This window comes from Salvia miltiorrhiza, chromosome 4 (assembly GCF_028751815.1).
Source record: "Salvia miltiorrhiza cultivar Shanhuang (shh) chromosome 4, IMPLAD_Smil_shh, whole genome shotgun sequence".
NCBI lineage: Eukaryota > Viridiplantae > Streptophyta > Magnoliopsida > Lamiales > Lamiaceae > Salvia > Salvia miltiorrhiza.
In genome coordinates this window covers 9,162,773-9,180,134 of record NC_080390.1, presented here as the reverse complement: position 1 = coordinate 9,180,134, position 17,362 = coordinate 9,162,773, and the positions used below count along the sequence as shown (strand labels likewise).

Sequence of the window (17,362 nt, the reverse complement as noted above, 5' to 3'; positions counted from 1 at the left end):
TAAAACCTCACCAGACTCTGTACAGAACTCTCCTGGGGTCGTAACTTATACCAAAAGAAACCTCTTGGTGTCTAGTTTCATTTAAAAAAAATAGGATCAAAAACTCCAAGTATTTTAGGAGATATGACTGTTTTACTACAGTCTACCATATTCGGCAGTTTTAGCAATCGAAAAGTTTGATTTTTTAAAAATAGTAAACGTTGTCAAAACGATCTGAAATTTTGTGGTAACTTATCTAAGACACTCAGGTCTCAACCATAAAATTTTGGGTTCCAGAATGCTAAGGAAAGATACTGGAAACGATGACTCTATTGGCTACTCACCGAACAATTCGGCAGAACGTAGTAGTTTTAGTTTTACATTTTATATAAATAGCAAACGAAGTCCAAATGACTTGAAATTTTACCGGTATACTCAAGACTCTCAAATATACTTACTATAAAATTTTCAGGGTGTTTGGGTATCAAGAACCCCTCGAAAACAGTGAGTCAGCGCGTCGTGAAAAACGACTCCGAAACATACACACAAACAAACATGCTCAACTCAACATTTAAACCATGCAAACTCATCAAAACTCATTTTAAGCACTTAAAGCACTTAAAAACATTCAAATACATCAAAATACTCGTAATATACAATCTCGACTCTTGTCTTTCATCATCAACTCAAATCTCATAGAAAACATTTCAACGAACGTATCTAACAAATTCCTTTTCAATATCATGCTCGAAATTTCTCAAATACTCAAATATGATCATTTACATCATATAACTCATTATTCACATATTTACTCTCTTTTTATCATATAAACTAGATTTTATAGAAAATCCATGTATCAACATAAAACTCTCAACAAACAAGGATAAAGTTCTCATAATGATCATAGAGCAATTAAACCTCATTTTATAAAGCATCAAACTCACATCATATAAAAACTCAAAAATTCATACAAACTAAAATAAGCCAAAATTTTATTTAGCCTACAATAGACTTAATCAAATATACAAAAACACTACTATCATGCTTAAAAACATACATCTCAAGCAAAACCACTTAAATAACACATAGACTAGAAAGTCCTAATTTTTACTAAACTAACTCTTTGAAATTTTTACAAACACATACAAATCTTTAATCAACTTATAGATCTTTCATTTTTAACCAATTAATCCCACATCAAAACCATCAATTCACCAATAAGGGCATGTATACACATATCCCTAATTTTAGTAAACTAACTCACATCAAAAACTCCAATTGACATCATATACTCAAATTACTCCATCAATAATCATCATATACATCTCATAGACTCATTTACCTCATCAATTCATCATTTAACTCATTGACTCTATAGTTCCCCTTTTTGGGTAAACTAACTTCCATCAAAGTTTCACATCTCAAGACACATATTTCACAACATATATCAAACATCAATACACATCACATAACTCTCATTTTTCACCCCAAATCAAGAAAAGAAAAAGAAAAATTTTTGAAGGGATGGAGACCCTTTTTTTCGAAAATTATGGAAAATAGGGAGGGGTGATTTTCTTGCTTCATCTTTCAAGAATACACTCACACAACATCCTTCAAGCAAGAATTTAAAAAAAAAAACATGGCCACTTACCCAAGTTCTCACCAAAATTCACACTTTCTCACTCTACTTTGGAGCTTCTTCTTCAAGGATTTTCTTGATTATAAGTGGATAGAATAGGTTTATGGAGGATATTAGAGTGATTTGAAGTGTTTGGTAATATTTTAGGAAGCTTCGAAGGTTTCCATCAATGGAGGAAAATGGTGGAATTGATAAATGGAGAAGATGAGTGTGTGTTGGGAGAAAATGTGTGTGAGGGAGAGAGATGATGGCCGAAAATTTTAGTGAGGGAGAGAGAGGTTTGGCTTTGCAAGATTGAATTTGATCTTGTGATCTTTAAAGGAGATTTCCAAATCTTGGAGAATATTTGATAATTAATGGATGATCTCTCTCTCTCTAATCTCTCTCTAATCTCTACACTCTCCATAATATACTCTCAATCTCTACTCTCTCAAACTCTATACTTAGTCATTTAAGGCATATAACATATGGTAGAGAAATTAAAATAAAGTGTGAGAAGGGTGATTAAATAAAAATCACAATAACTATGGAAATGTCACTCATTAATAAAATACCATAGTATAATTATTCATGTGACCGAAATAATAATTATAGCACTATTATTAGTGCACTCACTCAATTATAATATTCCTCTTCGTAGGAACAAAAAATAATTTAAAAAATATTATGCTCGGAAAAATTTTCATAAACCGGCATCATTCGATTTCTTGATAAAAATAAACCATACTTGCTTTGGAAACTTAATCAAAATTCCAAATGCTAAGGTCTCGAATAAAAATCATAATAACTCGGTCACAGTGACACTCATCACGAAAATCACATAATCAATCAGTCACGTAAATTCACATAATGTCACATTAAAGCAGTCGGCAAACAAACAAACTAGACATCTCTCGGACCGACTCTTTTCATCAAGGTTCTCACCCTTTCTTCCTCGACTCTATGTCAGACTCATTATTCCTATTTTCTTTAATAGGTCAGTCAATCTCTGATAACTCGGGATCTGGTAAATCTATTCCCGGTAATCGGAAATAAAATTAAAATCTCAACTCAATTCAATCAGCATCTCTATCTCAGCTCATTTCTCGAATCTCGACATCTCAGTTCTCTCAATAGTGTTAAGACACTATCTCACAACATAGGAAAAGTACGGGGTGTTACAGGTTTTTAGCTTGCTGAGCAAGTTTCTTTGTTTCCTTCTTTACGTTTGTTTCCTTCTTTACGTTAGGGTTTCCTATTACCTATAAATAGGGTTGCTATGTGTTGAACGAAGGGAGTTGATTTTTGATAATATTATAGTGAGTTATTCTTCTCAAGTTTCAAATTCTTCTTGATTTTTCCAAACAAGAATTCAACCTATTGGCGAATCACGAGTTGGTTTTGGGACAAACTTCCATACTTTATCTTATTTCCGTTGGGGTGTTTCAATCTTCCGTGCGTGAGTTCAATACAATCTGGTGAAGTTCGAGAGGTTACCGGCGGGGCTCACATCAACTATCCCCTGTGGGTAAGTCACCGACCTATCTGCCATCTGCAATGCAATCGATGTAGGCTTCATCTCTCCAATAGCCAACCGCTGAAAGATAGATAGGGGCATGAGATTAATGCTAGCCCCTAAATCACAGAGTGCCTTCCCAAACTGCTGGCCTCTAATGATACAGGAAATAGTGAAACTGCCCAGATCTTTGAGCTTCGCTGGCAGCTTCCTCTGTAGAATTGCACTGCATTCTTCTTTGAGATTCACCGTCTCAAACTCTCCCAGCCTCTTTTTCCGCGAGATAATGTCCTTCAGGAATTTGGCATACTGCGGCATCTCCTGCAGTACCTCCACTAATGGAATGTTGATGTGCACCTTCCAGAAGATCTCTAAGAACTTAGAGAACTGCTCTTTCACCCTCTCTTTCTGATGGCGTTGAGGGAATGGCATAGTCATAGTTGCTGGCGAAGCTGTTTTTTTCTTTTCATCATTCTTTTTGCCAGAAACCTCAACAGTGACCTCCTCAGCTTTTTTGTCCGCGTTCGACGGCGTACTCTTATCCTCGGGCATCTTGGGCCCCTCTTATGTAGTCCCACTCCGCAAGTTGATTGTCTTACAATGCTCATTGGGATTGACAGTTGTATTGCTCGGAAACTGGCCTTGTTGATGTTGATTTGAAAATGCATTGGCCAATTGACCCAATTGGGTCTCGAACATCTTCATCTGAGTCCCCAAAGCAGCGGTATTGGACTCTATCTTATCCATCCTCTCATCGGACTTGGAGATAAACTTCATCATCAACTCCTCTATATTTGGCTTTTTCTCTTCATTAATGACTCCATTAGTAACAGAGAATCCTGGTGGAGGTTGAATTGCATTGTTGGGATTTCCATACGCCAGATTTGGATGTGGGCGCCCTCCTTGCTAGTACTGTTGTCCTCTATTTTAGCCGCCCTACTGTTCACGCTGGAAATTCCCAAAGTTCCTTCCGTGAATGTAGTTGGCATCTTCTACGCCTGTCAGTTCCTCCACAGCTGGTTCATGATTTCCAATAGTCAATGTTGTAATTTTCGAGTTCAGCTCTGCCAGCTGGGTCGAAATCAATGCCAATGGATCTAAGCTGGAAGCAGCAACAACTTTCTTCAATTGTACTCTCTCGGATGGCCATTGATAACTTGTAGCGGCCACACTCTCTATGATCTCCATTGCATTCGAGCTCCATTTCTTAAGCAGAGAACCCCTAGTTGGTGTGTCCATGAATATTCTCGTGCGTTCTCCACAGGCATTGTAAAACATGATCATGAGTGTACCTTCATCAAAGCCATGGGATGGGCACTTCCTCAATTTTTCCTGGTACCTTTTCCAAGTTTCTGCTAGCGTTTCCTCGTCAAATTGCTGGAACTGAATGATGTCCATCTTCAGCTTCAGAGTGAGGCCAGAGGGATGGAACTTGCACAGGAATACATGTGCCACATCTTCCCATGCAGGATTTGCTCCCAATTGCAGAGTGTGGTACCATGACTTTGCCTTGTCCGCAGTGAGAAGAGAAATAGACGAAAGCGAATGATGTCATCTGCTACGCCGTTTATCTTTATTGTACTGCATAGCTCCAAAAACTGCATCAAATACGCGTTGGGATCCTCTACGGCGTTTTCCCCGTATTGGTTCTGTTGTACCATGGTGATCAGCCCAGTCCTTAGCTCAAAGTTGTTTGCGTTGACTTTAGGGGGCTCCTGATACTGATAATAGGGAGTGAACGCCTCATGGATGGGAGGCTGCTTCTGATTTTCAAGAGCTTTCTGAGCTTCAAGTAACTGTTTCAGTTGTTCTCTCAAAGCACGAACTTCATCTACAGTAGCCATCGTGTTCAGTATGGCTTTAGTTTTCTAGTTGTTATTATGGCGGCACGTAGCTTCAATTTCCGGATCAAAATTTACTAGAGGTAAATTTTTAGATCTTGTGTTCATGCACCACCTAAACAATTCACCAGTTTTAAATTAGAACCACAGGAAAAAAAATAACATAAATAAATAACAAAAAATAAAATCCAGAGTAGTCTCAAACAATCTTCAGATAGTACTGGTAAATAATCAGTCATCGGCAATGGCGTCAAAAACTTGTTAGCTAATTTCTTAGCATACCGCAAGTGCACGGGTGCAATTGTGTATAGTGGCAAACAAGGTTGAATCCACAGAGACCAACTAAAATTAATTTTATCCTAGATCCTAATCCTCTATCTGGATAACCGAAATTGAAAGTTTCTTATTTTAAACTAAATAAATAAATAACGGGAAATAAAGAAATCAAGCTGAGAAATAAAGAGAAACAAATATGAGAAGAATTTCCTAAGACAATCTCAAAGTTAGTCTATACACACTCCCGTGGCATACAAACCGTTGATTACGTGCAAGGCTACCGTCCCCTGATCACACTTCTAACATGCAACTCCTAAAAGTTTCTAGGATTAATGTCCTCACAAATACCAATAATTCCTCTTAGAATTAAAATAAATGTGTTCTATGTTCTTCGTTTAGGTAATAATTATCATCTCCCGATATCAAATTAAAACCTATGATTATGCTAAATTGGTGGCCAATCAATAAAGCAAACAATATAAACAAGAACATAAAAAGGATAATAATCTTGATTAATTGAATCAAACAGTCAGAAATTCAAATTATGTTTACTCCCTAAACCCTGGGAAAAAGGGATTCTAACCACACATAGACATATGAACTAGAATCAACACCTCAAGAAAACAGAAAAACATTCAACAATAAAAACCTAGTAAAATCGAGATCCTTCTGTTCTTGCTCTGATCGTGTTCTCCGTCTCTCACAGCTCTCCAAAAGATAGAAAATATGGCAAAAGGTCCAGAGAATAAGTTCTTAGGGAGTATTTTATATGCCCTAGGTCTTGTAGCTCTCAAAAATACCCAAAATCGCGTAAACAGTAAAAATCTAGAAATTTGGGCAAAAACGCGCCCGACAACGCGGCCCAGTCGCACGGCCGCATGGCCAGGGCGCGAGCTCGCGCGGTCTTCACGTGCGGCCGCGCCTCCTGCCCGCATGGCGTGCCAAAACTCTCTGTCTCGTCGCGTGGCCAAGCCATGCGGCCGCATGCTTGGACCGCACAACCTCCGACGCGCGCGCCTAGCATGCTGCCGCGTGTCCTCCGACGTGCGGACTTCCCGACGCTCGTTCTCCCTCGTTCGGTGTTCGATTTGGGCTCCGTTTGCGCCTACGGACTCGTCTCTTCGTGTACTTCTCTCCAATATCATCGAAATCCTCCCAAATCGAGTCCAAAACCTATAAAAACGGCACGACCACAGACGAGAATTCTATTCCACAAAAGTATGTAATTTAAGCACTAGACAACTCAACAACTCAATAAAATCGCCCAAAATACTAAAGAATAACGCGACATAGGAGTGAAAAATGCATGTAAATCACTCGTCTTCAAGAATTTGAATTCAATTTTTTCTTCTATTTGTGCTCTGCTCTGCTCTGTGATCTCTTTTTCAGAACTAAAACAAACATATTCTTAAACAAGTTTTTTCTTACAAAGTTTTTTCAAGCTGCATGAAAACAAGGTACAACAAAATGTTGAAAGACATTGACACACCGGCATCTCAAAGTGTTCGAGTTCAGAAGGTTTGTTGAGGGTGTGCTGGCGATCATATGGATTTGTTGAAATATATTTTGGATTCTTGCATTGCGCTTGAGAAAATAATTCTCCGTCATTCATCAATATTGTCTGGGATTTTTATACCCACGAGCTGCCAGAGATCGGCTCCAACAACTACTTGATTGTAAGCTACCTCACCGCATTCAACTATATATTGTTTAATTATCCTTGTCATTTTCTACGGTTATCTAGCGTTCTAAACTTGGATTTTTTTTTTACTTTTTTAATTTAAATCCTGCATGATATCAGCCTACATTACATTTTGTTATAACTGTATTTTTTAAATCAGATTACAACTCCTTTCACAAGAAGCAAGATGGTGGAAGTCTATTTAAACTCAGACGCGGAATGAATGGAGAAAACAATTACTTGAAAGTTTAAATTATATAGTCAAGTATGATAAGATATAGTCAATCCGCGTCGAGAAGAGATAATGCCGATTTTCAGATCAATTCCCACTCATTATATTAATGTTTATAGTTTGAAATTTTAGTACACCAAAACTATTTTCTTTTCTTTCACGTCTGAATGGAACTAGACGTGAAACTTCACTTACTGTCCTATTTTTAGTTATAGTTGACTTTGACTTAATAACATTTATGAAAGTCAGCTCTATGCAAAAGAAAGATATATAACCAAACCAATAATCACCCTTTGATTAATTTATATATTCTGCAACTCATTGTATACTAGCTATCTATCTACCTACCTATCACATGTATATGTTCAGTTCGTCTCTCTTGAAACAGTGAGAAGAAGCTAGCTCGCATCAATGGCGACAGTTGCAAGAGTGATAGGTGAGAATCGACTTTTAATGAATTAGTCTATACTATTTTGATTTATATTTAGGCTAATTCTGGGAAGTAAAGGTTCGTTTATATATATGATTCTTGCAGTTCTACTATGGGTGGACATATTGGCCATATACGCCATGTACGTGATGATGGCCTACTTAACCAACGTGTGGAAGCTCGGTTTCACACGCGCCGCCGCAATCGTCAATGTGTTTTGGGGCGTGGTGGCTATATTGCCGTTATTCCTAGCATTCCTAGTCGAAACCCTCACCGGAAATTACTGGATGCTCCTCCTTTCCAGCTTCTCTTACAGCGCTGTAAAAAAAATCGCCATCCCTTTCAACTAATTCGCGTGTTTCTTCCTTTCCTAAAATCGAATTCAATTTCAGGGATTAGGGTTCCTGGCAATGTCGACTCCGCCGGTTTTGGGGCGTACAATGGGAACATGCAGAGAGTACAAGGCGGAATGCATCGGGCAGGGGCAGAAAGTACTCTTCTACACCGCGCTGCCTTTGATAGCCTTCGGCATGTCCGGCCACCTGACCTCTTGGAACTCGTTCATGGCGGAGCAATTTGTCCGAGTAGAGGGCGAGGATGACGACGATGAGAGAACGTTCTGGAAGTTCTTTTACAGCATCTTCGCCACCATCGTCTTGACCTTCGTGGCGGTTTTAGGCCTCCCCTACATAAAGCCGTGGTCGGTTCGGTTCGGGATTCCGGCCATATGCACCCTCGTCGCCACTCTCCTCTTCTTCAGCGGATCCTGCTCTTACAAGTATTTCAAGCCGCCGGGAAGCCCTTTAACGAAGTTTTTTCGAGTCTTCGCCGCCGCCGTTTCGAAGCTGTTTTGTAGAATCCCACGAGATCCTAAAGAGCTATTCGAGCTCAATCATCCTCAACTTTACGTCATTCCGCATACAAAGAGCCTCAGGTCTCTCTCTCTCCTCTTCCAACTTTTAGCATTTGTTTCCCCCATTTTTCATGCTATCATGTTTTGTAGAGAGAGAATTTTATTTCGATTAGAATAGAAAATTTATTTGAACAGGTATTTTCCCTTTTTTCACTCTACTTATGGATAATACCTCCTCCATCTAGGATACAATTTTTTAATTAGGTTAGGTGTAGTGGACACGAATTAGCACAAATTTTTTTAAAAAAATTAAAAAGTATATACCATGACTTTGAATTTATCAACCTATTATTAACTAATAAAAGTGAAATTAAATGATAAAAAATAATTATATACCCTAGATTGATGGAATAAACCCTAGTTAATAATCACAAAATTAAACTAAAGCATATAAAGTTGAAATTGAAGAAAAAAATACATAAGAAAATAAATAAAATTGAAAGTGGGACATAAAGTGTGGTTAACTGAATCTCATTCCGTGATAATATTATTATGAGAGTAAGGAAGGACTAGTGTGAAAAAAAAAACAAAAATTCCCCTAAAGAATACTATGATAAAGATGGCAAAGAACAGGGGCGAACATAGGAAAAATTCTTGATGAGGATCATATTTTTTACATTTTGGATTTGAAATTTTTAAAACACAAATTTCTTCTTACAATACAAAAGTCACACAAAATATCAGTAATCTGATGATTTCAAAATAAAAATAAAAAAGCTTCTTATATTGCTAGGGAACGCTAAGACATGATAAAAATTTTCGCAATTTTTCTTATATTCTTTCGATAAATTCGCAATCAAATAGTGGCTTGATGTTTAGGTGTTTGGACAAGGCTGCAATCGTGAGACCTACGAAGCCGCTAGAGGAACAAGCGCAGAATCTATGGCGGCTCTGCACGGTGACGGAAGTCGAAGAGACAAAAACCATCCTACGCATGGTCCCCGTGTGGACGACATTCATCCTCTGCGGCGTGGTCAACGCCATCGGCTTCACCTACTTCGTGGAGCAGCTGGACCACCTGGACCACAAAGTCGGCCGCCTGAAGCTCCCCTCTGTCGCCCTCCTCTGGTTCTTCGACCAAACCCAGAACCAGATCGCCAAGCTCTACGCCATGCTCGCGAACCGCCTCGCCCGGTCCGGGTCGATCAAGTTCGCCCCTCCCCTCGGGATTGCGGTGTCCATGACCCTCGCGATCCTCTGCTGCGTCACCGCGGCCAAGGTCGAGGCCCGCAGGCTCGGCGTGGTGCGGGCGCACGGCCTCGTCGAGAAGCCCGACGCGACCGTGCCGATGAGCATGTTCTGGCTGCTGCCGCAGTTCGTGCTGCTCGGAGCGTCGACGGGGATTTTCAACTACAGCGCGCTCTGCTTCTTCGTGGACCAGGCGCCGGCGTCGACGCGGCCGTACCTGCCGTTTATGATCAGCGCGGTGTTTGGCGTGGGGATTTTGGGGAGTGTGGCGTCGGTTTTTGTGGTGGGGAAGGTGAGTGAGAGAGGGGGGAAGAGGAGTTGGTTTCAGCATGATTTGAATGGGAGTAGGATGGATAAGTATTACTGGACTTTGGCGTGGTTGATGGCTGTGAATCTTGGGGTTTTTGTGGTTGTAGCGATGTTGTATCGTTATAAGGAGTCGGAGCTGCAGGAGTTGGGAGGGGCCGACTTCGGTGGGATTGATGAAAGCTTTGATGAGAACTCCAAATGTTGGTGCTGCAGCTTCTGTTAGAATATTAGATCGTCACGACAATTTGTTTCTGCTGTGATTGTAAATCTTTGTTAAGTTTAGAAACTTGTCTTTTGCTTAAGTACTTGGAGATCAAATTTTTTATCTCCTTTTGTAGGAATTGGGTAGTCCAATTAATGAGCTAAAGGCAAGTTGGCATTGGCTATCCCTATCTTAATTTTATTTTATAGTAGTATATAAATTCATGTTAGGATTTAAATTTATATATATACCCCTAGAAATGTAGCATTATTTGTGTGTATCAGTGTGTATGTATACGAACTTTCAGCGTTTTATTGATGATTCTTGTAAATTTTATTTTTAATTCAAATGTAAAAATATAGCGCTCGTGTCAAATTGATACTAATATATGTGTCAGAATTGTCAATGTGGCTAAACTGACTGATGGTTACAACAATACAATTTTTACTTTTTTTTAAATGTTGTCGATAGTTTTAAATGAATATTAATGTGAGTGCATTTATGTCAATTAATATTATGCAATTATGTATCCTCAATTTTTTTTTATTAGTATCATAAATTTCGTAAATATTACTACTACTTTTATTACTATTACTATACCCCCCCCCCCCCCCCTTTCTTTTAAATTACGAGGAGTAGTGTGAGGGAGACTGAGGGATTCTTAAAATAATTCTACTTCTTTAGGCGGTAGACAATCCTATGCTTCTATTCAAACTTCATCTTCTCAACGATGTCCGTAGTTTGATGCGTAATCCAAATTTTATAGTTATGTAATTATTTATCGCAATCTCAAATACAAAATTATGAATTCAAATCCAAATAGAAGGCAGATTAGTTTTCAATTTGATTAGTTGCTTTCCATAGATAAAATTCAAACCCTTATTTGGATTTTTTTAAAATCATGAAAAAAAATAAAAAAATTCTCAAAATTCGTTACATCCAAATACCCCAAATTAGTACATTATATATACGGAACATTTCTATTCACATAGAGTTTCGATTCACCAACTGGCATGTTGCACGTTTATTATTCTTTACCTAAAAACCTTCCCGAAGTTGCAAACAACATGAAACTAACTTTATTCTTTACTGATTGTGGTAACCTAAAACACCATTAAATTAATTAGAAACTCCAAAACAGGGGAAGGGATATTGAAAGTGGGCCAACTTTCAAGAACGTTGGCTTTAAATAAGTTTGTAGCCGCGATCTAAACTTGTCGAGCTGCAGTCGACAAACAATGGCTGATAGGATTTGGAATGCCCTTACTAACATGAGTAAAGAATTCACCTTTCGCCTCTTTTATTCTGTGTTCATATAAAGATTATTGATGAATTTGAGTTTGGGGTATTTGCAGTGAAGTGTGGTATGATTGTAGCACCCAAGTTTCCGGATGCTTTGGTGCATCGTGTATTTTTTGTGATGCAAGTTTACTTGACAAATGGGTGGAGGCTAAGCTTCACTCACGCTGCTGCAATCATGAATTTATGGGAGGGAATGAGCCTTATTTTGCCGCCTTTTCTCCAGTTCTTGGCCGACACACTTGTCGGAAACTTTGCTGTGGCCCTCATTTCCACCCTATTCTCTACTGTCGTGAGCTCATCAACCTTATCTACAATTACATGAATACCATTTTTTAGTGTTTCCTATATATCCTACTCTTGCCTTAAATTCCACTTTTTGATTATTTGCCTTAAATCTTGTTCTTTCTTTTTATAATTGAAGAAATTATGTGGGGCCAATTTTTTACCAAGAGAAAACAATTTGTTTCAACTTCTAGTGAAAAAAATTGTGCCGTGACACTTTCCATTCGATCAAAAAGTGAGGTTGTGATTTTTTTTTTGCCCATTAATCTTATAATAAATGCATGCAATTAGAGCTGTCAATGTTCAGTCCCGACAGCCAAAAAAAATGTCCCCATTAATTTTTGGGCCGGCCCAAACTGCCCATTTGGATCAAGGCGCAGCCCTGTAAAATATAGTAGTATAATTTATTTTGAGACAATATTCAATGAGGCAACATCTTATTTTATCAAACAACATAAAAAATGCGCGTGTGTTCGCTAAGCGGTAATGAGTTAATGCCTAAGGTCAAACGTCTTAGATTCGAGTTCTATGTGTCGCGGTCTTTAAGTTTATTTATTTGATATTGTAATTTATATAAAAAAAAAAACATAAGAAATGAATGTGTGTTGGCCTAGCGGTAAGTGAACAATACTCAAGGTCTGAAGTTTTGGGTTTGAATTCATCGTCGTGCGGTTTTTTAATTTCTTTATTTACTTGTGTAATTTATAAAAAAAAAGCATAAGAATTTATAACTACATGAATAAAAATATAAAAATAATAATAATTTATTTTTTATTTTTTTTGACTTGGGGGAGCTAGGGAGGGGGAGCAGTGGGGTTTGAACTCGAGACCTCACTGTTCACAGACAGAAAGTTTTGTGTCCATTTGGGGACAATAATAATTTATTATTATCATGCTCTTACACGAACTTTGTGTGACAATGTCAATACATTGTTACAGGTACGGATTTACTTTTCTGTGTAAATTCATATAATAATAATTCTTACATTGTTACACAAATTTTGATTATATAAAAAATTCGTGTAAATTGTGCAAAGGCATAATAGTAAAAATAATTAGTATTCTTATATTTTTATTTGCATAGCTACAACTTTCTTTCTATATATGAGAAAGTCTACAATTGGATATTGTCTCATATTCTCGTACGGCAAAAGAAAGTATATTCATATAGATAAATGAAATGTGTAAATAGTAGCTATTTTTCCTTTCCTTCGTACGCTTACGTGAATTTTTCATGTATCAAAATTTATGTATATACTGTTACAAAAATTTACCCAAAAAATTCATGTAATTATCAAAATTTTGGTGTAAGGGTATTAAATTATAAAATGACTATTATTTCTATATTTTCATACAATTTCCTAGTCTTTTTTTTTTTTGAAATACAAATTATAATTTCTTATTATTATATGTTTTGGGGTAGAATAAAGTGTCTCCTCATTTATTTTTTGATCCGACTAGATTGCAAAAAACTAGTCTCGACCCAATCAATTTTCGGCCCGATAACCTTGATAGCTTTAAACAGGGTCGTAAACGAGCCGAATATTAGCAAGCTCGAGCTTGGCTCGTTTAAATATTCGGGCGTTTGAGCTCGGCTCGGGTGATGCTCGATAATATTGAATTCAAGCTTAAGCTCGAGCTCGACTCGTTAGATGTTCGTATATATGATGTTCGAGCTCAAACTTGTTAAAAATTTAGGAAAATTTTCTTAATTAATATGTTACTCGAGCTCGACTCGTTTAAAGCTCGTGCACTAACTTGATTGAAGGCTCGATTGAAGGTTCATGAACAGACTCGAAAACATGTTCGCAAGCTCAACGAGCCGAGTGCTGTCAGGCTCGAGCTCGGCTCGTTTATTATCGAATCGAGCTCCGAACGAACTTTTTTCGAACCGAATCTCTAATAGCTTGCGAGTAACTGTGTTCATTTATAGCCCTAGCTCTAAATGCGACATGCATCAATATAAACATGATGAACGACTCTTGTAGGGAATTGGTATGGTTGCTCTCTCCGTGCCTGAAATCCTCGACCACTACGGCGGCAGGTGCCGGACACCAGGGGCGGAGACGTGCCTCAACGGCACGCAAGAAGCTCTATTCTACACAGCAGTGGCGGATCCAGGATTTAAAAACTGGGGGTGCAAAAAATAATCTTATAAACATTGACGGAGCTAGGATTTTTTTAAGGGGGTTGAACTTTTACGGGGGTTCGGGGGCGGTAGCCCCCGAGAAATTTTTTTTAGGCCTTCAATACATTTTAGACATTTTTTTTTTACTAAAATACAAATATAATTAGTAATAACTCTGCATTCCAAATACAAAATGTGTACGTTCAATTTTTTTATTTAATTAAGAATTGAGGTAAAGGATTGATTATACTATGTTAATTTGTTAATTTGGCGGAGCTAGGATTTTTTTGGGGGTATTGGGATTAGAGAAAGGGAGTTAAAATATGTTAATTTGGTGTTTGGTGTTTGATGTCTGTAGGCGTGTAACTTGTAAGTTGCTTAGGGAACACTCCAACCTTTGTATCTAAATATATTATACTATGTATATATACTAAAAAAAAAATTTTTTTTTTGGGGGTACAGCTGTACCCCCTTGCACCCATCTGCGTCCGGCAGCTATTAGAGATTCGGATCACTTCTCATCTTTGGTGCTAGCAGCCCTTGGAAGAGCCGGCATCAGTTTCTCCTTAGACGCTCTATGCGACGAACAGGGCTTGCCCGAAGCAATGCTAAAGTATTTGAAATTTTGTGTTTGGGTTGATAAGATTGTGATGTACTTAATCGGATCACTTCTCATCTTTGTGTGGACAAGGAAATGGAAACTTCTATTTGGAATTCCAGCAATCTACAGTGCGTTTATGGGCATTTGGTTTCTCTGTGGAAGCCGTTGGTATAATCGTCCAAAAGGTAAGGGGAGTCCACTAACCAGCGTTTGTAGAGTAATATATTCAGCCGCTACTTCAAACAACAAATCTCAGCCGTTGAATCCAACCCACGATGATCAGAAGCCGTTCTTTGATCGTTTTCCTAGGTAATGATTGCTGGATTTTTTTACTCCTTTTTTACAATATTATTAGTAGTGTTTTATTTTCATAGTAACAATACTAATTCGGCAAAAAAAACTATGGATTCGTTCTAATTAAATTCAATCATACTTATTTATTAATTCCAAATTAAAATGTAATACTCTCAATTAAAATGTAAATATTGATTTTATTATCTTATGCAAATTAATTGATTAAAAAATAAAAATATTATTATATAATGAATTCAAATTAATATTCATCACAAAAAGTGAAAGTTAAAAAAAATATACAGCAAACTTTGGATTACTTAATCTTAATAGTTTCTATCAAAAAAAAAATCAATTATTAGTTCAATAAATTTTAAAAATATAAAATCCTAATTGGATTAGTGAATCCTAATAAATTATCTTGAACGGGACACCAAAAATGAAATAGATGATCTCAAAATGGACATGTGACAATTTTAAGAGTTTAGAGATTTGCCCAATATTAAAATGTATAATTTTCTTATATAAACTCTCTAAATCCTAAATACATTAGTATTACCATGTGTCCATCATTTATAAATGCAATAGGAGATGTGATAGCATGAAGCTAAGTTAATTGTTAAAATAAGACTGTAACTTTCAATGTTTTTAGAAAGATGTTTATATAATATGAAATTTAAAAATAAGCATGATAACTTTCATTTTTTACATTTACACTCCTAATTCGGGCCCAAAGCCAATTATTGGGGCTTTTGGTGACACCTAAAATATGTTGCTGACGTGGCACGCCGTACCGTCTCACCTTTTTGGTAAAAAAAAATTTATATTATCGATTTTTTAGCACATTTAAGCCTAAAAGAAAATAAAATTATATTTTTTTCCTTTTTTTTTTGAATTTACGCCTTTTAAATATATTTTTTACACTTAATATTTATAAAAAATCTAATTATTTAACACAACAATTATGTTAAATTGTCGCAACAATAATATAAAGAAATATGTTCAAATAATATTCGTATTTCAATATAGTGCCCATCCCCTTCTCATTTATTTATTTATATTTTAGTTAAATTAATTAATCAGTTCTAATTAAAAAATTCTAACTAAAAATGAATAAATTTTAATTAAACTTTTATTTTAGACTGGTGCTAAAAAAACAATAATACAAAAAAGGGAAAAAAATTTGATAAAAAGGTGACATGGCATGGCCACGTCAGCAACGAGCTTTAGGTGTCACCAAAATCCCAAATAATTGATTTTTGGGCTCGAAATAAGAGTAAAATTTAAAAAATGGAAGCTCTATTCCTCATTTTCGAATTCCGTAATATATAGTTCTCTTTCTGAAAATAGTTACGGTCCTGTTTATGACAATGAGCTCATATAAAGCATATAAGATCCGAATTCTTGACTGATGCAATAAGTGATTTAGGTGTTTGGACCGGGCTCTGCCCTTCTTCGACGAGCAAAGTGTCGAAACCGCAAAATTTGTGGTGAGGATGGCTCCTATATCGATCACGTTCCTAGTCTGCGGGATGGTGTCGTCGGTCGGAAACACTTATTTCGTGGAGCAAGCAAACCACATGAACCGCCGTGTCGGGAAATGGAACGTGCCTCTCCTTGCGCTGCAGCTGCCGGTGATAGTCTTCAAGCTGTTTCACGACATGTGGCTCTACATCTTTTTCAAGATCGGTAGAAAAAAGCTGCGTATCGACCTCCCGATAGGCGGGATCGGAGCGGCGATGGTGTACTCGGTCCTATGCTGCGTGGCCGCCGCAGCGATGGAGATGAAGAGGCTACGGGTGATCAGGAGCCACGGTCTGATCGACAAGCCGGACGATGAGGTGATACCGATGCACGCGGCGTGGCTGCTGTTCCAGTTCTTCCTTCTCGCGGGGCTGGATTCGTTCCTTCGAAAGAGCATCGTGGAGTTTTACAAGGATCGTGCTCCTCAATGGTTGCGGAAGAAACTTGATGATGATAAGGCGGCGGCGAGGGCGGCGCAGAGGTACTTTGATGTTGCGGTTAATTTTGTGTGTGGGTTGGGATTCTTGTCGAGTGTGCTGTCAGTTTATGTTGTCAGGAGATTAAGCGATTGGTTTCAGTATACGCTGAATAAGAGTCATTTGGATCGGTATTATTGGGTGCTGGCGGGTTTGAGTGGTGTCAATCTAGTTGTGTTTAATGTGGTTGGTTTGGGGTACATGCGAACACACTCTTAGTGGTCGTTTGGTTCAATTAAAGGAATGAAAAAGGAATGGAATCAAATAAAGTGGAGGAATGGTAACAATAAGTGTTACTTTTATTAGGTGTTTGATAAAATATGTGACACTTGTGTTCTTCCGCCATGAGAATTGTAGCCACTTCCAAAGCTTCGGAAGGAGAAAGGCCATCTAACTTCATCACTTCTTCTAGCACTTTGTTCGCCTTATCATCCAACTTTTGTTCCCTCTCTTCCGCTTTCGCCCAAGCACAAGCCATAGTTCCCAAATTTGTGTTGATGTTCTCAAATATCTTCTCAAAATTGGTTGAAACACTTTGAATAGAACTAACTAATCCATCGGCATCACTTACTT

At 37.6% G+C, this 17,362-nt stretch overlaps 2 protein-coding genes across 2 annotated transcripts; both read left to right on the top strand.

Moving 5' to 3' along the window:
* Nucleotides 1-7,419: 7,419 nt before the first annotated feature.
* On the top strand, nucleotides 7,420-10,427 carry LOC131022601 (protein NRT1/ PTR FAMILY 5.5-like). Its single transcript, XM_057952115.1, has 4 exons — nucleotides 7,420-7,579; nucleotides 7,679-7,893; nucleotides 7,966-8,507; nucleotides 9,306-10,427. The coding sequence occupies exons 1-4, from the start codon at nucleotides 7,555-7,557 to the stop codon at nucleotides 10,204-10,206; spliced, it is 1,683 nt and encodes a 560-aa protein (XP_057808098.1). The 5' UTR covers nucleotides 7,420-7,554; the 3' UTR covers nucleotides 10,207-10,427.
* Nucleotides 10,428-11,139: 712 nt separating this feature from the next.
* On the top strand, nucleotides 11,140-17,053 carry LOC131022956 (protein NRT1/ PTR FAMILY 5.5-like). Its single transcript, XM_057952495.1, has 6 exons — nucleotides 11,140-11,460; nucleotides 11,541-11,776; nucleotides 13,758-13,906; nucleotides 14,256-14,266; nucleotides 14,360-14,807; nucleotides 16,219-17,053. The coding sequence occupies exons 1-6, from the start codon at nucleotides 11,424-11,426 to the stop codon at nucleotides 17,006-17,008; spliced, it is 1,671 nt and encodes a 556-aa protein (XP_057808478.1). The 5' UTR covers nucleotides 11,140-11,423; the 3' UTR covers nucleotides 17,009-17,053.
* Nucleotides 17,054-17,362: the final 309 nt, after the last annotated feature.

What these genes read in the sequence shown, in the direction of transcription:
- LOC131022601 (XM_057952115.1), top strand. Translation starts at nt 7,555, where the DNA reads ATGGCGACAGTTGCAAGAGTGATAG. An exon ending in GACAGTTGCAAGAGTGATAG is followed by an intron (nt 7,580 to 7,678) that starts GTGAGAATCGAC and finishes TGATTCTTGCAG; the next exon opens with TTCTACTATGGGTGGACATA. An exon ending in CCGCATACAAAGAGCCTCAG is followed by an intron (nt 8,508 to 9,305) that starts GTCTCTCTCTCT and finishes CTTGATGTTTAG; the next exon opens with GTGTTTGGACAAGGCTGCAA.
- LOC131022956 (XM_057952495.1), top strand. Translation starts at nt 11,424, where the DNA reads ATGGCTGATAGGATTTGGAATGCCCTTACTAACATGA. An exon ending in GAATGCCCTTACTAACATGA is followed by an intron (nt 11,461 to 11,540) that starts GTAAAGAATTCA and finishes GGGTATTTGCAG; the next exon opens with TGAAGTGTGGTATGATTGTA. An exon ending in CCACCCTATTCTCTACTGTC is followed by an intron (nt 11,777 to 13,757) that starts GTGAGCTCATCA and finishes CGACTCTTGTAG; the next exon opens with GGAATTGGTATGGTTGCTCT.